This window comes from Mobula hypostoma, chromosome 13 (assembly GCF_963921235.1).
Source record: "Mobula hypostoma chromosome 13, sMobHyp1.1, whole genome shotgun sequence".
NCBI classification, from domain to species: Eukaryota; Metazoa; Chordata; class Chondrichthyes; order Myliobatiformes; family Myliobatidae; genus Mobula; species Mobula hypostoma.
The window spans coordinates 11597740-11610057 of NC_086109.1; the positions used below are offsets into that span (position 1 = coordinate 11597740).

Here is a 12318-nt window from a genome sequence, read left to right on the forward strand (position 1 = left end):
GTTATTCCAGAGGTTTATTGAGTATGCCGACAAAGAAATTAATCTCAGGGTTGTATCTGGTGACATACATGTCCTTCGATAATAAAATTTAATTTGAACATTGAAATGTGGTGGGAGAAGTTACTGAATTGTAGCAGGGGGAGCATTTGGGACCAGTGACCGTTTTTCCATGAGCATTAAAATAGTTATAGAAAAATATATGTTTGCTCCTCAGTTGAAGTCCTAATTTGGGGCAATGCTAATTCCAAATGGTATTAGATAGGAATTTGGAAATATTGACTGGGAGAGGCTGCCTACAGGTAGAGAGATGGCTGGCAATTGGGAGGACTTTAAAAGTGAATTAGGGAGAATTCAGGGCCAACGTATTCCAGTTAGAGAGAAGGGCAAAGCTGGCAGGATTAGGTGGACAAGGGGCATTGAGGCTCTGATTAGGAAGAAATTGAGTCATATTTATATAACGCTCAGTTATGTTGGTTTGTATATGTCTCGGGGAAATCCCACCCAGCACCTGTCTTAAAGCTTCCCACAGAGTTGGTTGCCGCCCGAAACAATCCCAAACATCAATCATCAGCCAGCACACCCAGTACGTTTTACCAAGTACACTTTATAGATATTACTAATTCTATGACATTAATATAAATTCGATACAGAAAAGGAAGTAATGAAAATAAAGGTGCCAAGACTTATCAAAGTCCAAGTTCTTCATGTGCAACCGTTGGAGCTCAATTGATTCCTGACGACCACCCGAATCCTGTCGACTCATGGCTCGGGACCACCTGAAGTGATCGACTGGAGCCTTTCCGCACGTCCGCCGTCCTCCTCGTCTCTCCTCTGACTCCCCCCAAAAACCCCATCCCCAGTCATATGAGACAGCATTATCACCCGAAAACAAAATGATACATGACCACCCATTGGCTAATAGCACCCTGCTATCTGTATTAACTCAAGCAACTGTCTAGCTAGAGACTTTCTCAGCATTTAACATAGCAGAGAAGCATCCCCCAGTATAACATAACAAAGAAGCCACTTTAAATTTAACATACAAAGAAAAAGAAAGACCCCGTACATTTAAATTATAGACATTTGTGGAGGGGAGGGATCGTGGGGAGCGTTGCGTTCAGATCTTATGGTCACTCATCTTTGGGATGTCTGCCTGTGAGTGGGCATTGGGGAGAAGGCAGGTGTGTCTTTCCTTTTTGTTGAAACTTTAGCCTCCCCAGTACTTCTTCCATTAATTGGAATTAATTGCTGTTGACGTCACTGGTCACTCCGTGTCAAGAATTGTCACTGTCCTGGGAATTCCCAGCCACAAAAGGCTTGATAAATGGGAACCCTGCATCAGCATCATGTGCGATTGACCAATTTCCATTCAAGTACATGGTGTTCCCTACAATATTGTGCTGTTGGCAACAAGAACAGACTCCCTAAGGTATTGACTCTGTGTTCTTGAATGTAGAGTCATAGAGCGCTACAGCACAAACCCATTCTGAACTATTTTGCTGCTGCGACCCCTTCCCACCATTTACCTATCCTAATATCTCAGAAAAGTTGAAAACAAAACCAACATCCATCTGTTCTGCTGGCAGCTTCTTCCACACTCTAACCAACCTCTGAGTGAAGAACTTCCCCCTCATCTTTCTCTTAAACATTTCACCTTTCACCTTTAATCATGACCTCTAGTTCTTGTCCCACCCAACCTCACTGGAAAGAGCCTGCTTGTATTTACACTTATCATTTTGTATACCTCATTCAAATCTCCCCTTAATCTCAAATGGTCCAGGGAACAAAGTCCGAAGCTGTTCAACGTTTCCTCATAACTCTGGTTGTCAAGTCCCAGCAACGTCCTTGTAAATTTTCTCTTCTGTCTTGCAATCTTATTAAAGGTCAAAGTACATTTATTATCAATGTATGTATGCAGTACACAACCCTGAAATTCGTCTTCCCCACAGACTATCACAGAACAAAACTACAGAACCAACCCTTTGAAAATGAATCAAAGCCCCCCCCTCACGCGCATAAAAAGCACGCAAGCACTAACAAGAAAAACCGAGCAAAAGCAGGGAATATAAAGACACAAATTCAAGAGGCATATTTCAGTACAGTTTAGCTCAGTGTTCCATTATCTGCAGGCCACCCTGATTCAAAAATGTCCCAAAAGCAGTAACAAAAAACACGACCAGAACTAGAACATATCATAAACCTGAGAGTCCAAATCTACAGATTTTCCTGTAGATATATTTCCTGGAGTTAGATGACTAGAACATCTCTGATCTTAATTCTTCTTTCTCTGGTGGCCATATCTTCATCAGTCCAGGCTCTGAGTTCTGGATTCAAACCTGAAGTCTCTCAGTCCCTGTTGATGATGCTCATTTAATCCCAGCTCGTTGACTGAGCGCTGGGTCATGTGTGCTTATAACAGGTCTTGTGATTCAGTGGCAAATTCTGACGACACTGCTATGGAGCACCTCGGGACTTGTCTACCATATTCCTGTTGTTGCATTATTACAAAGGATTGGTCAATAGCGTTTACAAAGTTCAGTCATCTTTATTCAATCTGGATTATTTTGACCAGTATTGTTTGTGCAAAATTTTACACAATCTTTCATTTGGTAAAAAATAAAACATTTCACATCACTGAGAGCAACTTGTGAGTTCAGGTCAAAATACTACCGGTCCTTTCAGCGAATCTCTGGTCTGGAAACTGGGCTGATTTGTCTTAGTCGTAGGTTCTGCTTTTCATGGACTTTCTCATTTACTTGTCTAGAAAAACAGAAAGTCACTGATTAAGAGGTGAGAATTGCAATATGATTGATGATATTTCTCATCAAGGGACACTGTTGATAGTCTCCAGGTGGAGTGTCAGGGGTGGATGGATTTATGTGGTGGTGGGTGTGGATGGTGTGTTGGTAGGCTGGTGTGCGAGTCTGTTAAACTGTGGGGCTTCCTTGGGGCTGTAGTGCGTGGAGTGTGGATGTTGGATGATGTGCAGGCTGGTGGGTCCAAAGGGAGAAGACTGAGCTGTTTGCTGCAGGATTTGTGAGTGAAGTGCCATAAAGTTGTTTGGGGAGTGGGTGTGGAGCGGGAGCTGTCTAATAACATTCCAGAAGGGTATGGTGAAATTAGATTGGAGATAAATGGAAGCGTAGTGTCAGGGCATGCATGTGATGAGATTTGTATGTCTCCAAATGGTGACCACCCTCTCTAGCCCTGAAAAGCTAAACATGAGTGTGCAGTGCTATTTCATCAGAAGAATAATTTTTATAGATTGAGTTTGAGAATCTGGCTCAAGGACTGAAGGCCCTGAGGTGGCCTGGCCTGGATTGTCTATGTGTGTGGGGTGGGGTGGTGAGTTAGTGTATGGAAGGGATGGGAAAGGGACTAGTTTTGCTGTTATTGATTTGTTTTGTTGTTGTTGTTCCGGTTGTTGCTTACATTGTTCTGCGGAGAAATGTGGAATGCTATTTTGTTACCATAATGTGTGGTGACACTTGTGAATGTCCTTGGGTGTGCTGGTTGTTAATAGAAATGATGCATTTCATTGTATGTTGCAATGTACATGTGAATCTGAATTCAAATACAGTTATTAGCCTTCATTTCAATATTATTCTTCTCATATGGTCTGTACACATTTTGTTCAGGTGTATAACCATTTGTGTGTCGCCGCTGCTGTTTCACTCCAAGGATAATGGTTAGTAGATACAATCACAAAAATTGCATGCCAATATCTTTATTTTGTTAGTAAGTCAAAGAGATTCAATATTTCAAGGAGCTCTCTAACAAGCTTCTAAATATGTACTTTTGAAAGTATCTTGACTTGTTACATTGTGGTCTGGTAATTGCAGAAAAATAAGTAGCTGAAGAGGGTAGTGGACTTTGCCTATTACATCATGGGAACGTCCTTCCCCACCACTGGGCATATCTACAGGTGCCGGAGCCTTGTGAAGGCAACAACCATCATGCAAGATCCATCATTTGGACTATGCATTTGTCACAGCTACCATCAGACAGGAGGTACAGAAGCCTGAAGTTTGGCATCACCAGGTTCAAGGTTCAACCATTTGGTTCTTGAAGGAACTGCAGAACCGTAATCTCTCTCTCAGTATTCATTTATTTAGAGATACAGCGTGGAACAGGCTCTTCTGGCCCTGTGAGTTGTGCCGGTCAGTAAACCACCTCTTTAACCCCAGGCTTATCATAGAGCGACTTACATAGACTAATTAACCTACGAACTGCTGTGTCTGAGGAAATCACAGCACTCAAGGAAACCCACGTGCACTCGGGAAAGACCTACAGGTTTCCTTAATGAGGATACAGGAATTGAATTCTGAGCTCTGCCGCCCCCAGCTGTAATAGCATCACGCTAACTGCTACAATAACGTGGCAGTCTGTAATCAGAATCAGGTTTAATATCTCTGGCCTATATCGTAAAATTTGCTGTTTTTGCAGCGGCAGGACATTGCAATATATAAGAATAAAAAACTGGATTGCAGTAAGTATATATATGTAAAACAGTGAAATTAAATAAGTAGTGCTGAAAAAAGCAGTAAGGTAAGTTTATGGGTTCAATTTTGATTCAGAAATCAGATGGCAGAGGGGAAGAATTGTTCCTCTATTGGTGAGTGTGTGCCTTCAGGATCCTGTGTCTCTTGTAGAAGAGGTCGCGTGCGAGGTGATGGGAGCCCTTAATAATGGATACCACTTTTTGAGGCATTGCTGTATGGCAACTATATGATCACTTTCACATCTTTGCAATAATTGATTTTTTTTGTCTAATTGAGTTCTTCCTTTTATATTTTTATATAATTCATGTTTTAATGTTGTGCACCTGATACTCTGTCTGCGTTGCTGCTGCATGTTCTTCGTTGAACTTGTGCACGCACGTATCTATGCAAATGACAATAAGTTCAACTTTGACATAATGTGCAGGTTATAATCTGTTCTGTGTGAAGCAGTTATCTCAGGGAATTCACAGCAACTCTTCAGATTCTGCCTTTGATTGCATTTAATGTTAACATGGAAGTGAAGAGATTGGAAACAATATACCTTTGAACAGCTGTCATGCAAAGTATTGAAACGGTGCAAAGAACCAGAACTCCAAAGACTATCCAGCGGGTCAGAGCCCAAAAGTGGTGAATTTTCCGCTGTGTTCCTGATGGACCAAGAAAATATAATTATTGCTCACAGAGTAATCAGTAACCGAAACAGTGTAGGGAAAGTTTGAAAATGTTAGGACTTTATTCCCTGGTGCATTGAGAAATGAAGCGAGACTTGATCGAGGTTTACAAAATTATGAGGGGTTTAGACAGGGTAAATGCTAGCAAGCTATTTTCCACAGAAGTTGGGTGAGACTAGAACTTGAGGTCATGGGTTAGGTGTGAACAGTGAAATGTTTAAGGGGAATATGAGGGTGAACTTCTTCAATCAGAGGTTGGTGAGAGTAGAATTTGCAGCCAGCTGAAGTGGAGGATATAGAATTGTTCTGGTGGATGGAGTCAGAGGGATGAATTGGAGGGTTGTTTTTCAGTACTGAGCCCTGTACTGCAGGAACTGGTGCCAAGTACCCACTTGTTTGTCGTCCATATTAACCATTTGAATGAGCGAGTAGTTGGCATGACTCATATAGTTTCCGGGCAGATGACACCAAAATTGGTGTTTAGTGGACAATAAAGAAGTTTTCTTTGATTATAACAGGATCGTTATTTATTTGGAGAGCGGGGCAAAGTATAGCAGATAGAATTTAAGTAGGATAAGTGTGAAGTGTTACATTTTGGGAAGGTAAACCAAGGCAGGACTTACACAGTAAATGGCAGGTCCCTGTAGAAGGTTGTAAAAAAGTTAGTCCTGATGGGAGCCAAACAGTCTGTCAGCAGGGTAGGTAGGATCCCTCATGATATTGTTTGTCTTTTCCCGACACTTTTCAAGGACACGCAGTATATACAGAAAGGTACTGGTAAAAGGCCAGCAATATTATGAAGGATTACAGCCATCCTGTCCATCTCTTTGTCTCACTCACATTAAGATAGAGACTATACAATATCCACACCAGCACCACTGGACTGAAGACCAGTTACTTCTCCCAAAACAATAGACTGATTAACACCTTCATGTTCCTTCCTCATTCCCTCTCCCTTTGTTCACCTTTCCCTCTCCCTCTGCCCATCACTCACTTATACACTTATCCACCTGGGTTTCCTCTCCTTTGGCCTTACCCTTTCTATTCCTTTCCTCCCTACCTGGTTTTATCTGGTTATCATACTTTCATCAAGTTCCACTTATCACCCTCCAGCCTTTGACCTCACCTTCACCCTCCCCTCCCCCACTTGACTCCACCTGACCTTTTTTTAGGTCCTTATCTCTTCTCCCCGATCACCCAGCAGCCTCTTGTGTCTGAACTTCCCTGTCCCCCACCCTTACCTGCCCATTAACCCCACATCATCTGGTCACACCTATCACCTATCTGTCCCTACCACTTTCCTCCCTGTCACCTATTTATACTGACGGTCTGCTCTTTACCCTCTCACCCCGATGCAGGGGTTTGGCTACTTGGCATATTGTGCTCCTCCAGGGGTTTGATATTTTTTAATTCAGATTCCAGCATCTGCAGTCTTTTGTGCTCCCCTCTCACAATTTATGTTGATCACCCCCAGAAAAAATCTTACATATTTTAATAAGGTCATCTTGCATCCTTCTAAAAGTAGACTGCACACTCATTGGAGTATGCATCAAAGTCTAGTGTTGCAAAACTTTTAACTTTGTTGGACAATCCCTCCAGGCCTCCAGGATCCCTCCAGGAACATCCCAGAGATCCTTCTCTGAACTGCCTTCATGAAATCTTTTCTTAAATAGGAAGATCAAAATTATTCACGATAGTCTAATTGAGGTCTCACTAGCAACCAGAAGACTTCCCTGCCATGATACTCCAACCCTGGTGAAGAAAGGGCCAACGGTCCATTAGCCTTCCCGACCTAACTCACTATGTGCTGGCTTTCTGTGCACAAGGATACCCAAACCTTTTAACACTGCAACTTTCTGCAGTTTCTTCTCTACTCAAATAGATTTAATGTTCTTTTGCTCATCTTTCCAAAGTATCAACTTCACATCTTCGTCCACTCGTTTAATCTTTCAGAATCTCTGTGAATTATTACCCACCTCACAGCTTGCTTTCCTGCCTATCTTTGCATTGAGTCATAGTGAAGTAGAAAAGTACAGGAGAGAAACAGGCCCTTTGGCCAATCCAGTCCATGCCAAACCATTTAAACTGACTACTCCCATTGGCCTGCATCTGGGTCATAGCCCGCCATACCCCTCCCATCCACGTAGCTATCTGCACTTCTCTTAAACATTGAAATTGAGCTCGCACACATCACTTACACTGGTAGCTCATTCCACACACTCACAACACTCTGAGTGAAGATGTTTCCTCTCATGTTCCCCTTAAACATTTCACCTTTCACCCTTAACTCATGATCTCTAGTTGCAGTTGCACCCAACTTCAATGGAAAAAAAAACCTACTTGCATTTATCCTATCTATACACCACATACTTTCCAAGAAATAAAGTCCTAACCTATTCAATCTTTCCCTATAACTCAGGTCTTCCTGTCCTGGCAACATCCTTGAATTTTTTTTTCTGTACTCTTTCAACCTTAATGACACCTTTTCTGTAGGTAGGTGACCAAAACATTGCCTGCAGGGGTGACCGTATATTGGAATTGAATTGATTTATTGCTTACATCCTTCATATACATGAGGAGTAAAAATCTTTACGTTATGTCTCTGTCTAAATGTGCAATGCGTAATTTATAGTATGTAGAACAGGACAGTCGATCTAGCATAGAAATACAATTGTATCAGCCTGAATTATTCAGTCTGATGGTCTGGTGGAAGAAACTGTGTCAGAGCCTGTTGGTTCTGGCTTTAGTGCTGCGGTACCATTTTCCCGATGATAGCAGCTGGAACAGTTTGTGGTTGGCGTACTTAATGATCCTTCGGGCCCTTTTTACGCACCTGTCTTTGTAAAGATCCTGAATAGTGGGAAGTTCACATTTACAGGTGCGTTGGGCTGTCCTGCAATTGAGGGAAGTACAGCTCCCATATCAAGCACTGATGCAGTCAGTCAGGATGCTCTCAGCTGTGCCCCTGTAGAAACTCCTTAGGATTTGGGGACTCATACCAAACTTCTTTAACTGTCTGAGGTGAAAGAGGCTTTTTTCACCACATAGCCGGTATGTGCACGGAAAGTGAGATCCTCAGTGATGTGTATACCGAGGAACTTAAAGCTGTTCACCCACTCAACCAGAGATCCATTGATGTCAATAGGGGTTAGCCTGTCTCCATTCCTCCTGTCGTCCACAACCAGCTCCTTTGTTATTGTAACATTGAGGGAGAGGTTGTTCTCTTGACACCACTGTGTCAGGGTGATGACTTCTTCTCTGTAGGCTGTCTCATTATTATTTGAGATAAGGCCAATCAATGTAGTATCATCAGCAAATTTAATTAGCATATTGGAGCTGTGGGTGGCGACACAGTCATGGTATACATAGAGTAAAGGAGCGGCTTAGGATACAGCCCTGAGGGGCTCTTGTGTTGAGGGTCAGAGGGGCAGAGGTGACAGGAGGTCCAGGATCCAGCTGTACAAGGCAGTGTGAAGGCCGAGGTCTCTGAGCTTCTTGTCGAGCCTGGAGGGAATTATGGTGTTGAATGCTGAACTCTAGTCCAAGAACAGCATTCTCACATAAACATCCTTCTCCAGATGTGTAAGGATAGTGTGTATAGCTGTGTCTATTATGTCATTTGTCGATCGGTTGTGTCAGTAGGTGAATTGCAGGGGGGTCCAGTACGGGTGGTAGTGTGCTGCAGGTGTAGTCCTGGACCAGCCTCTCAAAGCATTTGTCTATTACTGATGTGAGTGCAACAGGACACTAGTCATTCAGCATGTTACCTTAGTCTTTTTAGGTACAGGAACCATGGTGGATGTTTTGAAGCAGGAGGGCACTCTACACTGGGAGAGGGTGATATTAAACACACCTGACAGTTGTGCTGTGCACATCCTGAGTACCCACCTGGGGATGCCGTCCAGTCTCGCAGCCTTGCGACTCCCTACTCACTTCCGAAGAGGAAATGATATACTTGGTGTGCGTTTGTCCAGTTACAGAGTAGAAAAACTTAAAAGGAATTGCTCTTGGCTCTCGCGCAGGAGGACTTAAAACTAAAAAAAAATACTGGAGCGTATGGAGGCAACTGACAGGGAGTTCACGGACAGTATGACCCGGCTGACGACGAACATTGAAAAACTGACTAACTCTGTTGCATTAATAAAGCACCTTGTTAAATGTATAAAACATGTCTGCATCAGTATTATCCTGTATTTCCATACGATGTTACATTAGGCTGTTACACATCTATTGTCAGAGAAGTACTTACATAAATAGATAAACCACCTTCATACAAGCAAGGACAGAAAATGGGGCAAAGTGAGTATACTTATTTATTCAGTAAGCTATGGGTCAAGGTATTTGGTGAGTACATTTCTAACACTTCTGGCTTCAGTCCCGTTGCCGTCTGTTCTGAAATTGTTAGGTTATGTGGGGGTTGCGTTCAAGAAAACAACGAAATGCCGCGCTGCGGCCATCTGTTCTGGCACGTCATGACAGCGTTTTTAAATAGTCAAAAAAGCTCACTTTACAATTTAACTGTCTCACCGTTCACACTGACTGCGCGTTATAACAGCCGTACAGCAGTGCTTGTGTAGTACCAAGAAGAAGCAGAAAAAGCATTGTTGTTGTGGTGTTGTCAGGACAGCGTTTTTAAATCTCTCCGTTTACCCTGTACACACTACAACGGATATTAGGCGTTTTCAGATTTATTCACTCTGGAGACCGTTTCTGAAAATCTCTGTTTTCGGGGGATGAAAATGCCGTTTTAGTCTGGACAGAGGGTCAAAACAAAGAGAAAAAGCTTCATTTTCAAAATTATCCAGTGTAGTGTGGACGTAGCCTGAGATAGATACACTGACACATATGTTTTGGTCTTATTCTATATTGGAACAGTTCTGGAAGTTGGTTTTTTCAACAATTTCTAAAGCTCTTAAACTTAGTCTACAACCTAATTAATTAACTGTGCTTTTTGGAATAATTCCTCAAAATATTCATGGTATTTCTGTGTCTGACCAACATGTTATTGCATTTGTTACATTGATGGCTAGGAGGGCCATTTTGTTGAAGTGGAAGGAGACATCAGCTCCCACTTTGTCACAATGGTTCTCTCAAGTGATGCTATGTCTTAGTTTGGAGAAAATTAGAAGTCGAACCTTTGAACCTTTATTTGATTTTGAGAAAAGATGGGGTTCATTTGCTCGTTATTATCATTTGAGCTAATTGATAGATTTTTTCCACGATCTAATTGTAAATTTTTTGGTATATTTTCTTTTCTTGCTGGCGGTTTGATGTTTATTTTTTGAAGCTTTTTGTATGACGCATGGCTCCGGGGTTGTACACCTAACGGGTTCTTTTTTTCCTCACTTTTCTGCTTAGTAGGTTTTTTTCAATCTTTAAGATAATGTCTTTTTTGAGACATTGTCAGTGTTGTTACTGTAATGTACTAGTGTTACTTTTGTATAATATAACGATAAAAAGATTTGAAAAGAAAGAACAATTAGAATAAATAAATAATTTTATATTTCTTTGTACTTTTAAGGATAGAGGTTAGAGGAAAGGGGAAAATCTTGCCTGAAATACCTGTTGCAGTTCTTTGAGGAAGTAACAAACAGGATACACAAAGGAGGGTGTCGTTTGCTTGGGTTTTCAAAAGGCCTTTGTCAAGGAACCACACATGAGGTTGATAACAAGTTAAATTCCTGTGGTATTGGAGGAAAGATACCAGCATAAGTAGAGTATTGGCTGACTGGCAGAGGGCAACAGTGGGAATAAATGGGGAATTTTCTGGTAAGCTGCCGGTGACCAGTGGTGTTCCACAGGGTTTGGTTTTGGGTGCACTTCTTTTCACATTATATGCCAATCATTTGGATGATGGAATTGATCACTTTGTGGCCAGATTTACAGACAATTTAAAGAGAGGCAAAAAGACAGGTAATTTTGAGGAGGTGGGCAGCCTGCACAAGGTTTTAGACAGATAATGGCATAGACTATTTTTTAAATGAGGAGGAAATTCAAAAACGAGAGGTACAAAGGGACTTGGGATTCATTTTGCAGAATTCCTTAAAGGTTAACTTGCAGTTTGAGTCAATGGTATGGAAGGTAAATGTTATGTTAGCATTCATATTGAGAGGACAAGAATATAAAAGCAATGATGTCCAGTAATACCAAGTCTTCATAAGGCCATTGGTCAGATCACACAGAGTATTGTGAGCAGTTTTAGGCTTCTTATCGAAGAAAAGATGTGCTGGCATTGGAGAGGAGCACAAGAATGATTCTGGGAATGAAAGCATTAACATTTAAGTTGCATTTGATTGGTCTGGGCTTATACTTGCTGACATTTGGAAGAATGATGTGGGAGGATCTCGCTGAAATGAAATGAATATTGAAAAAACTGCAGCAACACACACAAAAAATGTTGGTGAACGCAGCAGGCCAGGCAGCATCTATAGGAAGAGGTACAGTCAACGTTTTGGGCCGGGACCCTTCGTCAGGACAAGCTGAAAGAGGAGATGGTAAGAGATTTGAAAGTGGGAGGGGGAGGGGGAGATCTGATATGATGGGAGAAGACAGGAGGGGGAAGGGTTGAAGCCAAGAGCTGGAAAGTTGATTGGTAAAAGGGATACGAGGCTGGAGAAGGGAGAAGATCATGGGATGGGAGGCCTAGGGAGAAAGAAGCGGGGGGTGGGGAAAGCCCAGAGGATGGGCAAGGAGTTACCAAATTTATCACCTCACGGGAGCTCCCATCCACTGCTATCAACCTTACAGTTCCAACACAACTCACTTCCCATTTCTACCTCCTACCCAAGATCCACAAACCTGCTTGTCCAGGTAGACCCATTGTCTCAGCTTGCTCCTGCCCCACCAAACTCATTTCTGCATACCTCTACACTGTTTTATCCCCCCTTGTTCAATTCCTTCCTTCCTATGTTCATGACAGCTCTCACACTCTGAATTTTTTCAATGATTTTGTGCTCCCTGGCTGTCACCGCTTTATTTTCACCATGGATGTCCAGTCCCTATATACCTCCATCCCCCACCAGGAAGGTCTCAAAGCTCTCCGCTTCTTTTTGGATTCCAGACCTAATCAGTTTCCCTCTACCACCATTCTCCTCCATCTAGTGGAATTAGTCCTTACTCTTAATAATTTCTGCTTTGGCTCCTCC

At 42.3% G+C, this 12318-nt stretch overlaps 1 protein-coding gene across 1 annotated transcript in view; it reads right to left on the bottom strand.

Moving 5' to 3' along the window:
- The window catches only part of LOC134355854 (polymeric immunoglobulin receptor-like), a 70048-nt gene that overhangs the window by 36084 nt on the left and 21646 nt on the right, over window positions 1-12318 (bottom strand). Inside the window, exons 3-4 of the mRNA XM_063066358.1 lie at window positions 5044-5149; window positions 2703-2760 (exon numbers count right to left, since the gene is read on the bottom strand). Coding sequence (XP_062922428.1) covers window positions 2703-2760; window positions 5044-5149 — 164 coding nt within the window. The remainder of the gene's footprint in view (window positions 1-2702; window positions 2761-5043; window positions 5150-12318) is intronic.